The 18,416-nt window shown below is 38.5% G+C and overlaps 2 protein-coding genes across 2 annotated transcripts; one reads left to right on the top strand and one right to left on the bottom strand.

The window, feature by feature from the left end:
* Nucleotides 1–6,529: 6,529 nt before the first annotated feature.
* Nucleotides 6,530–11,528, bottom strand: coa1 (cytochrome C oxidase assembly factor 1). The gene is made up of 4 exons (XM_079561067.1): nt 11,382–11,528; nt 9,073–9,224; nt 7,657–7,733; nt 6,530–6,656 (listed from the first exon to the last, which is right to left on the bottom strand). The coding sequence occupies exons 1-4, from the start codon at nt 11,473–11,475 to the stop codon at nt 6,533–6,535; spliced, it is 447 nt and encodes a 148-aa protein (XP_079417193.1). The 5' UTR covers nt 11,476–11,528; the 3' UTR covers nt 6,530–6,532.
* Nucleotides 11,529–11,909: 381 nt separating this feature from the next.
* Nucleotides 11,910–17,841, top strand: LOC306966802 (uncharacterized protein; the record flags this gene model as incomplete). The annotated part of the gene is made up of 5 exons (XM_079561618.1): nt 11,910–12,221; nt 13,672–14,831; nt 17,104–17,259; nt 17,333–17,431; nt 17,539–17,841. The coding sequence occupies exons 1-5, from the start codon at nt 12,044–12,046 to the stop codon at nt 17,839–17,841; spliced, it is 1,896 nt and encodes a 631-aa protein (XP_079417744.1). The 5' UTR covers nt 11,910–12,043.
* Between the last annotated feature and the right edge of the window lie 575 nt (nt 17,842–18,416).

Genomic DNA, 18,416 nt, shown 5'->3' with positions numbered 1-18,416 from the left:
AGTAGTTTGTTTACTCGTGGCCGACATTACTACAGGTGGAATTCACAAAGGAGCTTTCTACAAATCAGATATGGCAACGTTTGGAGGACGAGCCCATGATTTTGAAGAGGTTTTTAATGCAGGCTATTAGTTACCATAGACATGCACTAGCCTAGCACTAGCCTAGCATCACTAAACTCTTCAAATATAAGGACTGCATGAATAATAATAAAAAAAAATCTCCAGACATCAACAACAATCTGGATAACTAGGAAATGAGGCCCTATGTCAATAATCCAGAACTAGGTGAATAGGGCAAAAATGTATATTTACAGATATCAATTTGAAACGTTTGCTGTAGATCACTGGCATAAATGTGAGAAAAAAATACATTGCAAGTTTTCAGTCATTTTATCTTTTCATATAAGAACAAGATGTTTTATGCCTAAAAATGCCCCAAATTTCCCATCTTTTTGGCGACGAAATATGAATAATGGATAAAGCTACATTCAAATGTATGGATTCATTTTATTGATGAATGAGTTGCCAAGACTTCTTCTGAGGGGATTTTGGATTTCTTGTTTAGTTTTAAAATAAGCTGTTTTTTAGTGGAAAAATTTGTAAAAATTTAATTTTCGCCTTATTGTTTGACATTCAAAACTCAATAAATGGGGCTTAGGGATTAAATAATAAAAAATCCCTCTGAAAAAAACCTTCCAAATATTGTTCAGTCCAAGGCTGGAAAATTTGAAGTCTTTAGGTCCGACTGACGTGGACATAGTGTCGCCACAATGACAGAAAAATGTGTTTTGAGAAAAAGGCCCTTGAAATTGCATTGTCCCATATAAGTCTATGGGGGAACATTGAATCAGCGCAATATTTAAACATGTTATTGTGAGGATTAGGTATATTTTCTGTTTCCAGGTGAAAGCTTATATGTTCAGAGACCAATTAGGCCCAAAACCTGAAAATTGAAAAAATTGAGTTTTGCCTGTAGTGTCTCCCTTTAAGGGGGAAAAATAAGGCTTTGAAAATAGTGTAGCATGAACTAATATCACTGACCTAATTTATTGTTCAAATCGTTATCTCGAATATATGCGGTCTCTAATTGCAAAACGTGTTCAGTGCTGAGGGAAGTGGTTTCATCAGTTGGTAGGTTTATGTGGTATAACCTCGTAATCAGATCTGATTCATCTGATCAACAAAACTCCAGGTTCTACATGTGCCAGCGCAGTTTGAGATTTTAGAGTAACTGAACTTTCTCCCCGTCCTCCCTTCAACCTCGGACAGACCTCCATATTTGGACTTGGAGTCGAAGGGCTCTCTGTGGCGTCACCGTCCTGTGCTCAGTGGATTCAGCACAGGTTTATTTTATCTATCACATTTGTTTTGTCCTCCTAGTCTATTGTAAACTCTTGAGTGTTTTAGCATTTTTGTGAGTGACCCTGAAAAGTGACCCTGCAGGTTGTGAAATGTGCTGATAAACTCGTCCCTGTGAAGAGATGGGAAACAGCAAATCTTTTAGGAAAACTATGAATGAGTTTGGTTAATGGACTCAACTTACACAGCGCTTTTATACCTTTATCAGGCCCAAAGCGCTTTACAGTCAGGAACCAGTCACCCATTCACTCTCTCATTCATGCTCCAGTGCACACAGGCAGGAGGGAAGTCGCGTGTCTTGTGAAAGGACACAACGAGTGCATTTATGTCTCAACAAATGTTTCAATTTAGTGGTTTCCTCTTTCATTGTTTGAAATGAAAATATCAGGTATAGGGCCTTTAACCACTGCGTACTGTGATGTTCTTTTAAACTAAATGGAATTTATTTCATGGATAAATTAAATGATATTTTTGTTAAAAATGCTTATATCATTTTTATTACATGATTTAATCTGTAATAAAATTAAAGGTCAAAATTTGACATTATTTTGACCTTACTTTCCTAGTTAGCTTAAGTAGTGTAGCCACAAATAACAATCAGAAACAGAATCTAAATCACAGGAAACGTGCATTCTGTGCTCTTGTTCTATAGTCTGTAAAAAAATGAAAATTCCTCAAGAGCTGAATTATGTCCCAAATACTAAATCAGCCAGGTTGAGTTTAACCACAGTCCATTTGCTCTTGTGACACAACCTCGAATGTGCCACAGTGTGGTTTTAAAAACCACCGTTGCACCACCTTCATCTTCCAGCTCATCATGACTCAAACCGAGTTCTTCGGAAACAGAAGTGAGAAAGCTGACAATTCCGAGCATCTGTTTTTCATTTCCTCTTTTTAGTGCAGTGACAAAAATCTGCAGCTTTTACTGTCAATTAAAAGTCGCATCTAAAATTATCACGAGATAAGTCTCAATTTGTGGATAATAATACATTATTTCACTTGTTCTGAGGCGTTTCTGACTTGTTTGACTTTAGGTCAGGTACTTTTTTTTTTTTTTTTGGCCAAAAGGTTGAGAAAATTGGGCTTATCCCATTGGCAGTTTTATTTTCTTTAAGCAAGATTACCTTAGAACTCGTCTGAAATGTTCTCAGACAAGCAAAGTGAACTTGGTCAGATCAAGAAAAAAAGTCTAAATGAGTGAAAACCGCTCAAAACAAGATACATTTAAGCCAATTCTTACTACTTCTTTTTGATTGATAGATAGATTATTCGTCACATACAATGTCAATAAACATAACATATAGTGAAATGATAAGAACACACACCTCTGTCATTTTAAGTGGGCATAAAAGCATGAGAAGAAGCTTTTTGTAGTGATTTCTTCTCGGTAATGAAATACTAAGCCATCCACATCTTTTGACATACGACCTTTGTCAAGATTCTACTGCTTAATGTCCAGTTGTGACGTTTTCATAAAAAAGATACACTCCATGGATGACAATACTGAATTTTAACCATTTAAAAAGTCCCAGGCTGCCGAAAATCAAAAATATGTACAGGCTATTCTCTTGAAATTTGCCTTGGTCAGTGTCTGCGTGCAGTGGTGTCTGAATGTGAACGGGCGTCTGGTTCTTTGGGCTGAGTGAAGTTAGAAAAGCAAATATAAGTTGAGATTATTTACCATTTTCTGTCACTCTGCACACTTCGGTTTCAAAAACAAACTAAATTGTCATTTCTCCTTGTGCAATTTTGATCAAATCTTTCATTTCAATCTGACAAAGGATTGCTGAATATGACTTTTCAAGCCCGTTAAAAAAAAAAAAAGGCATTTTCGGTAATTATCTTTATGCTTAGCTAGGTATTAAGAGTGCAGTTTCTTTGCAAAATCACTAATGCATTTCTTCAAAGCTCCCCAAGAATTTCATAGCACCTTATTCTTAACCCTGTCGATGCATCTTTGACATATTTCCCACAAAAATCCATTATATTAATTCTATGCACATTATTTTGTATATCTTATTGCCCCCACCTCTGGTTTTACTCACCGGCTCTTGCTGCACTTCTCTGTTGAGTGAAAGGACGTCTCTTGCAGCATCCGAGCAACACTTGCAGACACTGAACGTGATGGAGGTGGTGCATGCACAGTTGACCTTACATGTTCACGGGTTACGCAATATATAGAAAAAGTGGTTGCCAAATACCAAGAAACAGGGTTAATTCTAGTTATGGCAAAACTAACTTGCATTGTCGAATTTCTAGCATTAAATCACTTACAGGCGGATCAGTGAACTAAACTGGGAGGATTTTAAACCAAGTCTGCACCGAGCTGTGGACTCGGATTTGTCTCCTTTAGTACCAAAGCGATTTACATTAGAGGATGTCTATAAAACAACATTTAAATCATGCATTCTTTTCATATAGGAAGTGCTGCAGACAAAGAGTGTGTCGGTTACGCTCCACTAGTCTGAGCGAATGAGTTTCTCAGTATTTTGGGGGACTTTCTCCATAATGGGGATCCAGTGATATTTTAGCAAACAACAGAAATGTGCAAAATGTGCTGAAAACAAATTTAGATCGCTTTGTCACTCAGACAGACAACAGAAGGGCAGAAAAAACACTTTACAGTCTTTTTTCTCAAACATTTCCCCGATTTTTCCCTATTTTCATTTTCATTTTTTTTATTTTTTTTATTTGTATTTTTTTATTGAATTTGCACATGGCACATAAATCACTGCAGTATAATACAAAAAGAAAAAGAAAAAGAAAAAGAAGAGGGAAAAAAAAAAAAATTATATATAAAAAAAAAGGGAATAAATAATAATAATAAAAATAGTGAAAAAATGTAGATGAGAGAAAAATGAAAGAGAAAAAAATAAAAAAATATAATAATAATTAAAAAAAAATAAAAGAATAAATAAATAAATAAAAGGGTGGTAGGCAGTGGGGCTAATCCAAATACATAGTATTTAGTCAAGGCTTCTCACTGAACAAGTCACATCACCTGAGAGTATTTGTTAATAATAATAATAACAGTAATAGCGTTTTATTATTATTATTATTATTATTATTATTATTATTATTATTATTATTATTATTGTAGTTGTTATCATTATTACTTATCTTTTTATCTTTTCATTTTTACCATTTTCTCCATTAATTTCCCCTGATTTTTCCCCACATTACTTGACATTTGAGATAAAATCGATACTGTAAATTTGCATATCTTCCAAACAGCTATTTCAGTATTATCTTGTAGACGATTTATGGTGGATCTGATATCTCCAGGTAATTTAAGGTCCAGGACCAATGTAAAGTTGTTCGCCCCTAAACCTAACATCGGTCCTGGATAAACAACTTTGACATTGATCCTGGACTCTTCGTTCTCTTGGTGATATCAGATCGTCCACCTCTACGCTCTACCAAGACACGAAGAATCATTGAGCCAAAGAAGTAGAAATAAAGCATCTGCAGCTGCATTCCAAGCTCATTTTAAAGGAACGTTTTTACATACTGTGATATGTTCTTGCCTGAGCTTAGATGAGTTGATACGTACCTGTCTGGTCTTTGTGCCCGTGGAAGCGTTTGGTCGCTTCAAATTTCACCCTCATTTGGAGCTATAGGAATACATTGGGAGAGGCTGAATGCTAACAACATCTTTGATCATTTTGCGTGACTGAGGGCACACACAAAGACCAGACAGGTACACATCAACTCGTCTAAGCTCAGGTAAGAACATATCTCATGTGAAAACGGTGGCCTGTTCCTTTAAGTGCTGCTGTTTCAATACACTTTTGTAAGAATAATAATATTTAGAAGTATTCATAGTATTTAAGATACAATGGGGAAGTCCAATAGAAAGTCTATGGGAAACTGACCAAATCCTTTTCCCCCCACTGTAACAGAAAACTTAGGCCCCTTAAATCAGTGGGTCAAAGCCAAAGTTACCAGTCTGGGGTCACTTGATTCAGATTTGTGTTTTATTACACATGTAAATAGGATCACAAAGGCTGCATTGTATCACTTAAGAAACATTGCCAAAATTCACCCTTTTTTCGTTCGTTCGTTCGTTATTTTATTTTCAACATGTGAGCAACACAACACCTTTACAAAATTTTAAACGTAAAGGCTGTTACAAATCAAAAAGACAAAGCAAACTTGTCAGTTCCCTTGAAAAGCCAAATACAAATGCACATGTCCAAAAAGGAGTGAGGAGAAGTTAAACTTATTTAACCCCACCCCCTAGTTCAAAAACAGATTGATAACATCATCATTTTCCTGCCCTTTTTTAAATTTCAAAGTTGCAGAGAATTTAATCCATGCCTTTATTACCAGCAGGTTAGATTACAGCAATGCAGTTTAAACCGGTCTCCCAAAAAGGAGAACCTACAATCTTCAGCTCATCTAAAATTCAGCCTCTCGTCTCCTCACTCACACGTAACATCACCCCCTGCTCGAGCCACTGCACTGGATCCCTGTGTTTTTTTACAATAGATTTTAAAATACTTTTAATTACATTCAAAGCCTTCCACGGCCTTGCCCCTGCCTACATCACGGACATGATAAAAGAATATAAACCACCGAGAGCACTGCGATCTTCTGATGCAAAGCTACTCCAAATTCCCCCAAAAAACACCACAAAAAATGTATCAATTGGGTAAAAGAAATTGGGGATGCAGCCATACGAAATCAGGGCAGCAAACTCGATTGCCCTTTTTAAAACTAAATTAAAAACTCATATTTATCGTCTGGCTTTTAACTGATCTCTTTTGTTTGATCTGTACATGTGTTTTCTTACTCGCTTGCTGTTGTTTTAACTGTCCTTTTTCTTTAATTGTTATAAGTGTGATTTTTTGATGTTATGTTTTACAAGTGGAAAGCACTTTCAGCTGCCCACCGCTATGAAAGGTGCTCTATAAATACATGATTTTTATTATTATTTTACAGAACTACAAGGACAAAATGTGGATACAGACCCTTCAAACTTCATTCTCCCCATAAGCTGCATTTAACCTGAGAGGAGCCGTGAGCAGCACCGAGGAAAACCAGGATCCTAGTTCTACAGATGTCCGAGGTCGCCTGCCTCTTCCTCCGCCTGGTGTTGATAAATGCCTTGTGAATTAAAAAAAAAGAACAAATGCACTGAGTTTATAAATAGACTTTATTGTATCTTGTCTCACTCCCACTGTCCTGCGTCTAAAACCTCCTGGTCGTCTGTGGCTGTGGGGGTTTGAGGGGGATCCAGGAGGTCGATGACTTGTCCCTCCCTGAGCTTCAGCGTGGCCTGTTTCAAACACCACCTGAGGAAACACACACGGCGTTATCTTCTGCACAGTCTGCACGACAAACGTTATGAATCCTTCATCGTTCAATCAATATTTATCAAGACAGCGCTTTACGCACGGTGAGTCTGAAAGCAGAACGTAAAAGTACATCACATTTATTAGAAAAGTAAAATAATGGATTAAATGTTAAGATTAAATAGGTAAATGTATGTAATGTATGTATGTGCATATAAGGTTTTCTGTTCGGTTTTATAATTTGAGAGGGTCTCAGCGTGTATAAACTAGCGGTTCCCTGTTTTTGAGAGAAATCTTCAATCCATAAATGTTTACCCTTAGAAATTATTGGTTAGGAATTGTGCATGCACAAGGTAAAAACATCTGCCTTTTAACAGTTAATAGACAAATTCTACCATACTTGCACACTTCCTGTCTATTTTGCACACTCTGAATGTTTCTTGAGAGCTGTTGTAACAAGAGAGTTTCTCCATTGTGAAATCAGTAAAGGCTTATTACTATTATTATCTATTTATACAGGTGGTCTCTTGAGACTCAATATCTCATTTGCAAGAGAGACCTGTTAAAACATACAAGGTAAATAACAGTTAACAATAAGACAACAGCGGAAAGATTACAGCAACACAAAAATAAGAAAACGTGTAAAACTTAAAAACAAGAGCAGTCACATGGAGGAAACTCCTTTACTGTTATTTAATAAAAGGTCACAAGATGATCCACACAAAAGGTTTTCTGTGCCTCATTCCACGTATTTGGTGCGAAGTAGCAAAAGGCCTTCTTTCAACATTCTGTCTTTACACAGTGTGACTCAAGAGTCAAAATGTCCTAAGACCTGAGCTGGACTGCCTTTGACCTGACATTTAGAAGATTTAACAAATAATCAGGAAGGACAACAAGAAGAGCTTTGTAAATTTAAGCAGACAGTGCTGCTCCCTCCTTGCTTCTAGAGATTGTTCTTCTCATGTTAAACTAAAGGCTCTTTTGAATGTTTGACTCTCACCGGTTTTCAGCGGGATCTCTTCGCGATGACGTGTACAAATATCCTCCGGTCTTTGAACCTTTCACCGGGATCTTGATCTGAATTCACACAACACAAAACAGCTTCAGTCTGTGACGCTACATGATTTAAATATTACTCATGACAGCATTCATTGTTCAAAAATATTTTAAGCTCAATTGTACTTTTTTTTTCTTTATTATTTTCAGCAAATTGTACGATAATGTTTGGAAATACCCAAAGAAGTGCTAAATAGACAAAAATGGCCAAATAAAGGGCTTCCGTTCACTAATATTCTCTGGAAACAACAAGGCAAGTTTTCTTGTAAAGCACAGTTCATACACAAGACAATTCAAAGTGCTTCACAGTTGCATAAATACAAGAAAACAAGTAGAATCAATAAAAACATCAACATAAAATGAATCAATTACAGTAAAAGGCGAGAGTGCAGATAAAATACTGTCAGTCATATGCACGGGCAAAAAGAACTGTTTTCAGCCTGGATTTGAACATTGTCAGAGTTGAGGCCTGTCTCACATCCTCATAAAGACTGTTCCAGATTTTAACTTTAGCCTCAGCGTGTTTAGTCCTGACTCTGGGAAACACCAGGAGGCCCCTCCCTGAAGTTCTCAGGGCCCGAGATGGTTCATACGGCTCGAACATGTCAGAGATGGACTTTTGTGCTAAATCATGAAAAGACTTGTAACAAGCAGAGCTGTTTTAAATTCTATTCTCTGAGCGACAGGAAGCCAGTGCAGAGACCAGAGCACTGGACTAATATGGTCGTATTTCCTGGTTCTGGATGTTCTGCAGCTCTGACAGCTCGTTTAGAGAGGCCAGTGAGTAGGCCGTTACAGTCGTCTAACCTGCTGGAGACAAATGCATTGCAGTCTGGTTTTGACTCTATTCCTCTGATCTTAGTGATGTTTTTCAGATGGTAAAAAGCTGCTGATGTTATTGCTTTGATGTGGCTGTTTAGGCTCAGGTCTGACTCCACTACATCACAGTCTCCATATCCTCTTTATTATAAAACATGCCGATCCAGAAGTTTTGCAAACATGTTCTGATATGTACGTAATTCCATTATTTTGGCAGGTCATATATTCAGAGGAGGGTAGTACACAGTTCCTGTTACCACAACATAGCTGGGTTTCAAAAACACTGGCACATCACATTTCCCTTTTTTAACCACATCATCTATTAATCAGTCCATGCCACAAAAACAACAGTAACCCAATAACAAAGGATACACAGCATACTGAATAACACAGGATAAAAATAAAGAAAAATCCCCCGCCCCCACTTTTACGCTGAAACAGTTACCGAGTGCTCACAGTACTCAAGTAAAATTTTCTCCAAGTCCTTTTTTTTCTCAGTAATTGCAACCCTACAGTTTGACCGTTTTTGCTGTGCTTGTACCTGAGCCCAGTGCTGGTCGATGTAGTTCTGTCGATCGCTGAGATGGAGGTTATAGACTCTCAGAGGCGGAGCTCCCAGACTCTCCATGGCAACAGAACACGCCTCCAGCTTCTGTACGGCCAGCTGATGGTACTCTGAGGCCGCGAACTTCTCTGAAAGGCAAAAAAGTCGAGCCTTTATGGTGAATCTTGTTTGTTTTGTCAAGGACGGGGTGAAGAAAATCCCAATCTTGTCTTGTGGTTAACTGGAAATGCATCTTTGCACTTTACAATTTATAATATTATCCAGCGTGTTAGCTTGTATCTCCAGCATCATAGATTCCCGTGATGAATGGTAAATAACCCAATGACCAGTTACAAAGGCTGTGATTCTTGAAGTATTAAAATGTCCTGTGAATAACAATAAAATGATCTGTCTCCATTGGGCATAAAACTTGCTAACCCTGTACTTAGACCTCACAAACATTGACTGGCAGCCTGGCCTCCATCAGATTAATACAAGGCAGCAGTGGTGTAGAAATAAATAAAACATTTACATCCTTATCTGACATCTCTGTTTTGATTAGTTTCTGTTATGCCTCTTTGCTGCAGAACGTTACTGTATATTACGTTTTGTGCCTGCACTGGATATTATTGCTGTGCTATTGTTTACATAGTGGGTGTTTATTAATGGAAATACAATGTACTGTTGTAATGCTGCAACAGAATCCTGTTTATTGACAATGGCAAATAAAAACGATTCAATAATACTCGGAATTGTAAATTTTACCAGCGTCATTATGTTATTGATCCTGAATGTGTTTAGTACCTTTTCTCCAGAATGGCAGTATCCAAATCTTCTTAAAAAAAAAACATAAAAAAGAGACAAAAACACAAAACAGACACAAAAAAGGAGGATGAAAATGCAACAAAACAGCAGGAAAAGAATGACCCAAGAAAAAAGTCCATAAAGTGACAAAACGAGAAATAGTTTCGATCAGTTTTATAGGTCTTAGCTTTCAAATGAGGCCTAAAGCCTGTGAGCACCAGTCAAGAGGCTTATAGATTTGGGCAAAACTGAACTGGAGAAATTGAACTTGGTTAAAGCGGGGGTTTAACGGGACAGGCCACCGTTTTTCCACACTGAGATCTGTTCTTGCCTGAGCTTAGACGAGTTGATCCGTAGCTGTCTGGTCTTTGTGCCTGTGGAAGAGCTTTGTCGCTTCTAACTTCACCCCCGTTTGGAGCCATAGGAATACATTGGGAGAGGCCAAATGCTAACAACATGACTGAGGGCACGCACAAATACCAGACAGGTACGCATCAACTCGTCTAAGCTCAGGTAAGAACATATCTCAGTATGGAAAACTGTGGCCTGTTCCTTTAAGAGGTTAAAGTCTGCACACTGAGCAGAATCTTATTTAACAATTTATATCGAATTAAAGGTGTTTTTTAAAATTGTGCAACTCTTCATCACAACCATATTACACATGGTCATGATGACTGAATTGTCCTGCCCAAGGACCCAAAGGAGGAACGGTCTCATATTTGGGACAACAACAACCACTACTACTATTACACTGAGGAGCTTGTACTTGAGATTGGTAAATATTAGGGATGCGCACTCATAAAAAAAAAAAGATAACTTCATCAAGCAATCATCGATGAACTGTTAACCACCGGTTTAGAGTCGCTGTACAAGACTTTTTTATAACAACACAATTGCATACATAATTATTTATCCCAGTAATAATCATGAAAACTCATTAAAAACTCAAATTATTAACCAAAACACAAACATTAGGTTTGTAAACTTCAAAAGATGGAACATTTTATGCTTCTTTGCACGTTGATGCATATGGGCTTCATCATAATCGTCATTGTGATTAATGACCGTCAATCAATTCATTATGTAGATCCCTAGTAAATATTGGGAGTATATTACTGTAAATCCCTTCCCATAGTGCATGCATGCACGCACGCACGCACGCACGCACTGCATTTTAAATAGTTTTGATGAAGCAAAAGTTAACGGTTAAAAGGTTAAAATCTACTCTAAACTGTGGTGAAATAACAGGAAAATGATTCACCAAAAAAAAGAATATTACACAACACAACTGAATAACAGAATAGAAAGCCAACACCCCAGTGTCACAATAGAAGAAGAAGAAGAAGAAGAAGAAGAAGAAGAAGAAGAAGAAGAAGAAGAAGAAGAAGAAGAAGAAGAAGAAGAAGAAGAAGAAGAAGAACTTTATTTATAGCCACTCACATTAAGAGCACAGTTTATCAATGCTTTCCCCAAAACCAACGGATAATTTAACATAAACTCACTTTGCATCAGGTAGTACATGGTGCCGACTCCAGCTCCAGTCACAACAGTAGTAAAAATAGCGAGCTCTTGCAACTTTTTAGTAGAAATCCTCATCTTTTCTTTGGTCGTTTAACGTAAAAAGGCTATAAAATCGCCACCATTTGTATGGCTAATAAACAGCTGTTCTCACATGTCATTGTATCATTCCTTCATTTTCACACGGCTTTATTTCTACACGTTTCTCCTTGTTCAGTGTACATGAGTTGCCCTTGTTTGTTTATCTTCCTGTTTGGCGGACAAGCGTGTCGCACAGATATGACGTCACAAATGCTATTTTTACAAATAACTTTTAAGTTTGTCGATATTATTTTTCGGTTTATGCTTACTTTAATTGCATTGTGACATCTGAGCTCAGTATAAATAATAATAAAAAAAAAAAATATGAATCACAATTTTTTTTTTCTTTTGTTCTTTTTTTTCGGGAAATAATTTAGTCTGATCTAAGAGGTGTTTTGTTAGCGGTGCTGTACTGTCACGGTCTTTTTGTCCGTAACCAAAAATTGATTAAACTTTTACTTCTGTAGGTGGCGCTCGGACGTGTTATGTCAACTCAAAAAATCCCGGAAGTGGAGGTAAAGCGCATTTCGCGGTTGTTTTTTTCGCGTAGTTCCAACCTGCAGAAATGAGTACGCTGCAAACGCTGAAGACTTTTATCCACCAGAGGCTCGCTGTGGCCGTGGATGAGATTCTGGGGCTGGTGGAGACCACGGTGCAAAACTATGAAGAGGAGATACAGCGGCAAAAGAAGATAATCGAGACCGAAAGGGCACAGAGTATGGTGTACAATAGTAACAACACAGGTAGGTGGACAGGACACGTGGTGCGGGCTCATTAGGTTTACATTATTGCACATGACATTAAATAGTGTGATGAAATTAGCTTTGGTTTAAAAGTAGGCTCTACAGAATTGCAAGAAACCAATTAAGAGACACAAAACATCAATTATATTATTATTAATATTATATTTAAATTAATTAAGAGCAATGGGAAAAAAAATTGCAGAATTTGAATATTAAGATTAAGCCTTGTCTCACATTTTTAGACTTCAGGAAGATTATTGTCACAAAACTGAAATACAGCGTCACCGTGTTTAGGCCTGACTCTAGGAACCAGAAAGAGGCCACTCAAGATTATTTCATGCATTAATAGTTTAAAAATATATATATGTATACACATTTTTGTTATCCTCTTAATCCCCACCTGAACCGAGCATATCTTCTTCTTCTTCTTCTTCTTCTACCCAAATCTAAAAGCTTTAAATTAGAGACAAAAATGTGATGCAAAGGCAACAATAAGACAATAAAAAAAAGCAATGAAAAGTGACTAAAAAGCGATGAAAAAGTGATGAAAGGAAAAACGACAAAAAGGCAATGAAAAAATTCTAAAGAAGCGACAAAAAAAAAAAAAAAAAGGCGATGAAAAAGCGCGGGAAAAATGACAAAAAGGTGATGAAAAAGTGACAAAAATAGCAACAAAGAAATAACAAAAACTGCCCAAAAAGCCACAATAACACAACAAAAAAGTGACCAAAAAAAAGCGATGAAAACGCAACCAGAAAGAGACCACTCAAGATTATTTCATGCATTAATAGTAAAAAAAAAAAAAAGCGCAGGAAAAATGACAAAAAAGCGACAAAAAAAAAGGAGAAAAAGTGATGAAAAAGCACACGAAAAACGTCAAAAAGGCGATGAAAATAATCTAAAAAATCTAAAAAAAAAATGACAAAAAGGTGATGAAAGTGACCAAAAAAACATCAAAAAGTGAGGAAAAAGCAACAAAAACATGACAAAAATAGCAACAAAGAAATAACAAAAGGGTGCCCACAAAGCAACAATAACACAACAAAAAAGTGACCAAAAAAAGCGAGAAAAACGCATCTTAGCCATTGATTTAGCTTTCCAATAAGGCCTCACACTGGCCTATAGGCTGTAAGCTCCAGTCGAGAAGCTTAGATTTGGAAATGCTGAAAAACAGAAGAGGGCTGAAATCTGTAGTATGTTATAATTGTGAATCTATAATAATGATATATTGCACTAAATATACTTGAAATACCGAATAAAATATAGACAAATCAATTTTGATATAATTGGTGCTGTTGGAAAGCAAAACAAAGGTATTCGGTTCAGTTCCTACTTTATAACACACTATTGTGCTTATTGTGTGATACTAAATATGTTGTTGATGACCAGGATGAATGAAATAAATGTGCAAATTAAAAGCTGTACCAATGTTGTTTCTTTCCCTCTTTAGTCTCTGAACATGCCATGAGGTTCCGGGTGATCATCGGTGAGGACATCAAGAAGATCACATTTGAAAACGGCCTTCCATTTTGCGTGAATGACTTTATGCAGGTGGTGAAACAAGCCTTTTCTCTCGGCGACGATATCAGGCTCCATTACAAAGATTCAGACTTTGACGACTTTTTCACGCTCACCTCCACAAAAGACCTGAAAGACAAGGACACGCTGAAAGTGGTTCAACTTTCAAAAAATGCCAAAACTTTCACCACTCCGGCCCAAAACTTCGCACCGGTTTTGTCTGAAATCAGCAGTGTAGACGAGATACCCTCCATCGAGCTGCCTGATCTGCCGTCTATGGATGAAGAAGACAATTTGCAGCTTAATTCAAAGGAACAGCTGGATTTGAACCTCAATTTTGAAGATTGTGCATCGGTGCCTTCTGAGGACGCCGCCTCTTTCAACATCCCGCTCTCCAGTGACGCTCAGGGCGACTCAGCGGTCGGTCCATCTACTTCACTTGTCACTTCACGCAAGATATGGACCGGTGTTTTTGAACTTCCAACATTTTCTTACGCTACTGAGTTGGTTTTGAGAAAAGCCAATGAAAGGTTTCTAAGAGACAACGTGCCAATGATTCCTGACAAATTGAGAAAGATCAAATCTGACATTCTGGAACGGATCACGGAAGCGATGTACATTTACACGGCGTACCCCAATGACGCACAGAGGATGGTTGCATGTCAAGCGCTTATAACAAAGTTTCCATGTTTGAAGGAGCGGGGCTGTATAAGCGGCTGCGATGGTTGGAACAATAGTTTAATGTACAAATTTGGGAATTACAGGTCCAAGCTTAGGAACAGTGGGAGTCAAGAGGTGCTGATAAACTCGCTGAAACACAAATCAGATGGACTGAGATACCCGCGCCAAGTGAAGAAGCCGAAGAAGGCGGAAGTGAACTTCTTGCCGCCGTTGCCGATGGGAGAAACAATGTCCAGTTCGGAGGAGCTCAGGGCGAGGCTGGTCGATCTGCACCAGAAAGGAGCCAGTGCACAGCTCATAAACGAACTCATGACCAGAACCTACAGCTACAGACGGCAGGAGGTGGTCTTTGGGAACCACAAGGTGGAGGAGCTGAAGGAGAGGTGGCCTGCGCTGTTCACTCCTGCTCAGGTGAGTGCACGTTTAGAGTTAGAGTTTCAACCTGGATAGACTCAAACAGACAAAAGCAGCGATTAGGAAGATTTATTGACATGAATATTAGTTTGGGTGATCAGACCCCGGCGGTCACATCGATGCGTGAAAGTCAGTATGAATGAACAGCTTGGAGTTAGGGATGTCTTCCCCCGGAGCCTGGACAGTGGTGGCGGTAAAGGAGACCCGTGAAGGATGCAGCAGGGAGAACCACGGGCAGAAGAGGTGGAGACGGGGCGGAGGTGGGTCGCAGCACAGCTGGGAAGCGAACGAACCATGATTGCTGGGGCTTAAAGGAATAGGCCACCGTTTTTACATACTGAGATATGCTCTTACCTCACTTTAGCCGAGTTAATATATCCCCGTCTGGTCTTTGTCCGCGCGCTCTGCCAGGTAAACGGAGCACATACGCAGCCTCTCCCACATGTCACATAGCTCCAAAAAAGCTCACGATAGAAGCTACCAAGCTCTTCCACGTGTTCCCTATTTAAATAAAGTTACGTGAAGTGTTTTCATGCAAAGTATAATTACACAGAAATGAAGCATGTCGATTTTATAAGCAGATAAAAAGGGGGACTATATTGTGAGGCGTAATGATACGAGGAGCAAAACGTCCGCGCAGTAACTCCTAAAGGTTATTGACGGAAGTGAGCGGGGGAAGTCTTTAGGAGTTACTGCGCGGACGTTTTGCTCCTCGTATCATTTGCCTGGCAGAGCGCACGGACAAAGACCAGACGGGGATATATTAACTCGGCTAAAGTGAGGTAAGAGCATATCTCAGTATGTAAAAACGGTGGCCTATTCCTTTAAAAGCGGGACCGAGGGCGATGATTGGCTGCAACGGAGGTGCGGCTCTTTGGCTGATGGGCTGAGGTGGAAGTGTGGCTCTCTCGGAAGCGATCATTGGCTGGAGGTATGTGATGCTGAAATTAGTCCACCAGGTTGAATTAACACCAAGGCTTCATTTGACTGATATTGCGGGAGTTTGCATCTTTTTATATTGCTTCATTTAAAGCCACAACTCGTAGAATTTTACCCGATACATTTTTTTTTAAATACAAGCATTTATTTTATAACAGATATTTTCATCATTGAAAAATACCTCATGAATGCACAACCAAACATTTATGAGGCTCACCCCTACTAAGATGTGACTGTAAACTTTACCGGGAGTGGGTACGTCTCCAGCTCGTTTCCATGGAGATGTGATGAAAGGGCAGTAGGATTTGAGATTTAAACAGGTTAGGTCCTCATCCAAATCCATTCTTTGATTACCCATTGCAGTCATAGCATTTCTGTGTTGAGCTGGTCATCAGGAGCATGTTTTGTTTTGCCGGCAACAGTATAGTCCAAAATGTTACACCTTTAACCCCTTAACTCCCACCTGAACCAAGCACATTTTCTCCAGTTTGGCTTTACCCCAATCCAAAAGCTTCTGGAAAAAAGGTGTGAAAATAGCGACAAAACTGAGACGAAAACAATGATGGAAATGTCACAAAAATATCACAAGAAATTGACAAAAATGTGACGAAAAAATGACAAAAAAATGTGACAAAATGTGACAAAAAAAGGACAAAAAATTGATAAAAATTTGACATGGAAATTACAAAAATTTGACCAAAAAATGACAAAAATGAGATAATAAAATGACAAAAATGTGAAAAAATGTGAGGAGAAAAAATGACCAAAATGTGCCAAAAAAAGGACAAAAAAATGTGACCAAATGTGACAAAAAAAGGACAAGAAATTGATAAAAATTTGACATGGAAATTACAAAAATTTGACCAAAAAATGACAAAAATGTGATAAAAAAAATGACAAAAATGTGAAAAAATGTGAGAAAAAAAATGACCAAAATGTGACAAAAAAAGGACAAAAAAATGTGACAAAATGTGACAAAAAAAAGGACAAGAAATTGATAAAAATTTGACATGGAAATTACAAAAAAATAACAAAAAAAGTTACAAAAATAAGTTGAACACCCAACAAAAAAATGATGGAAAAAAAAAAATCTGATAACGTGAGGAAAAAGATCTCTCGGTTCAGGCGGGAGTTAAGAGGTTGAAATAGCAGAGCACATTAGACAGTGTTTTGTAAAGAAATGAGGAAATTGCATTACAACGGCAGAGTTCAATTTGGCTCCTGTGAAGTGCTCAGCCAGGGGCAGGCTGACAGTGCAGTGGCTGCCATTCAGCCCCAAGCCCTCATTAACTCTCAGACACATTTTTTTCCCTCTATTGTATGGTTTCAGATCAATGAAGAGTTTAAACGTTGCAACACGGTCCCTCTTCAGGCCAGCTTCATGTCCAACCTCGACAAGTACATCCCCAAACTGCTCACCCTCTTCAGCTCAGTAGGGGGCGCTCTGGGACAACGCCTCAAGTCTCTGTGGCTGGAGCTGGTTGAGGTAAATGCTCAAATCCACAGGGACTCTTTTTCTGCTTAAAATGTTGTTAGTAACGGCCTTTTTGACTGTGTAGAGTCCGGATTGCTCTGCTGTGAAGAAGAGAGATGTGGTTCTGCGGTGTCTGACCGAGTACATGGGAGAACGTAACGGCGACCTGGTGTCCGAGCACAGCGTACGTGTTTGTCTGCAGCTTTGGCGACATGTATTTAGTGTGTGGAGTAAATACTGTTTGTAGATCCCTTTATAACCTTATCACTCACCAGTCTGTGTGTATTTCAGGGCGTCCCGGAGGAGGAGGTTCTGGAGCAGCTGAGTTCTGAGAGTCTGAAGGTCTTCGTTAGCTCTCGGCCTGACGCGGTGGGTGTGGTGCTCGACGGGACCGCGGTGCTGCGCGGCGTGGACTCGCTCTCCTCCGCCTGCTGCCTCCTCTTCGGCCTTTTGTACGCCCTGAACATCGACTACCCTCCTGCGCTCGCCAAGACGTTCGAGCTGTACCAGAGGCTCCTGGTGGGACTGGACTCCGTGCAGCCGAGAACCAGCTCCAAACTGATCCACCTCAAAAACAAACTCAACTATCCGTGATTCGCCAAAGGGAGAAACTGAAAATGAACAGGAAAAGTTTCAATCTTGCCATTTCAGATTTCTGGTAAAAGCGAAAACAAACAGAACAACTGCCTTTCATAATACCGCCAGACCAACTTTAGTGTGTACTCTACTGAGTATTTAAATTCCTCTTTACTGGCCAACATTTATATTTCAATCAGAAGGAAAAAGCGGCATCTCCTCATGCAGCCTTGAGTATCACACATGTTGTGATACAATGTTTTGTTAATCCTGTTTTACATTAAATGCAGTTGATATTTGGGTATAATTTCAATAGTTCAGTCATGGAAAGTTGAAAAAGCACAAATGGTTAGTTTGTCGATGTGATAAACTGTTTCAAAAGAATTGAAATGATTGAAATGTTCAAGCATTAGTTTATGCTGTTGTAACATAAATCACTTTTTCTCTTTTTGCCTCTTTGTAACAGTGTATTTCACATTTGTAATTAAACATACATTGTTTACCTTTCTGTTTTGCACACTTGTTGAATTCAATCACACAAACTATACTTTTATAAACGATGAACATTTTTTAATATATTCCCTCATTATGTC

Source organism: Gobius niger (assembly GCF_951799975.1).
Source record: "Gobius niger genome assembly, chromosome: 8".
Classification (NCBI taxonomy): Eukaryota; Metazoa; Chordata; class Actinopteri; order Gobiiformes; family Gobiidae; genus Gobius; species Gobius niger.
This window is presented reverse-complemented; position numbering and strand designations above follow the sequence as displayed.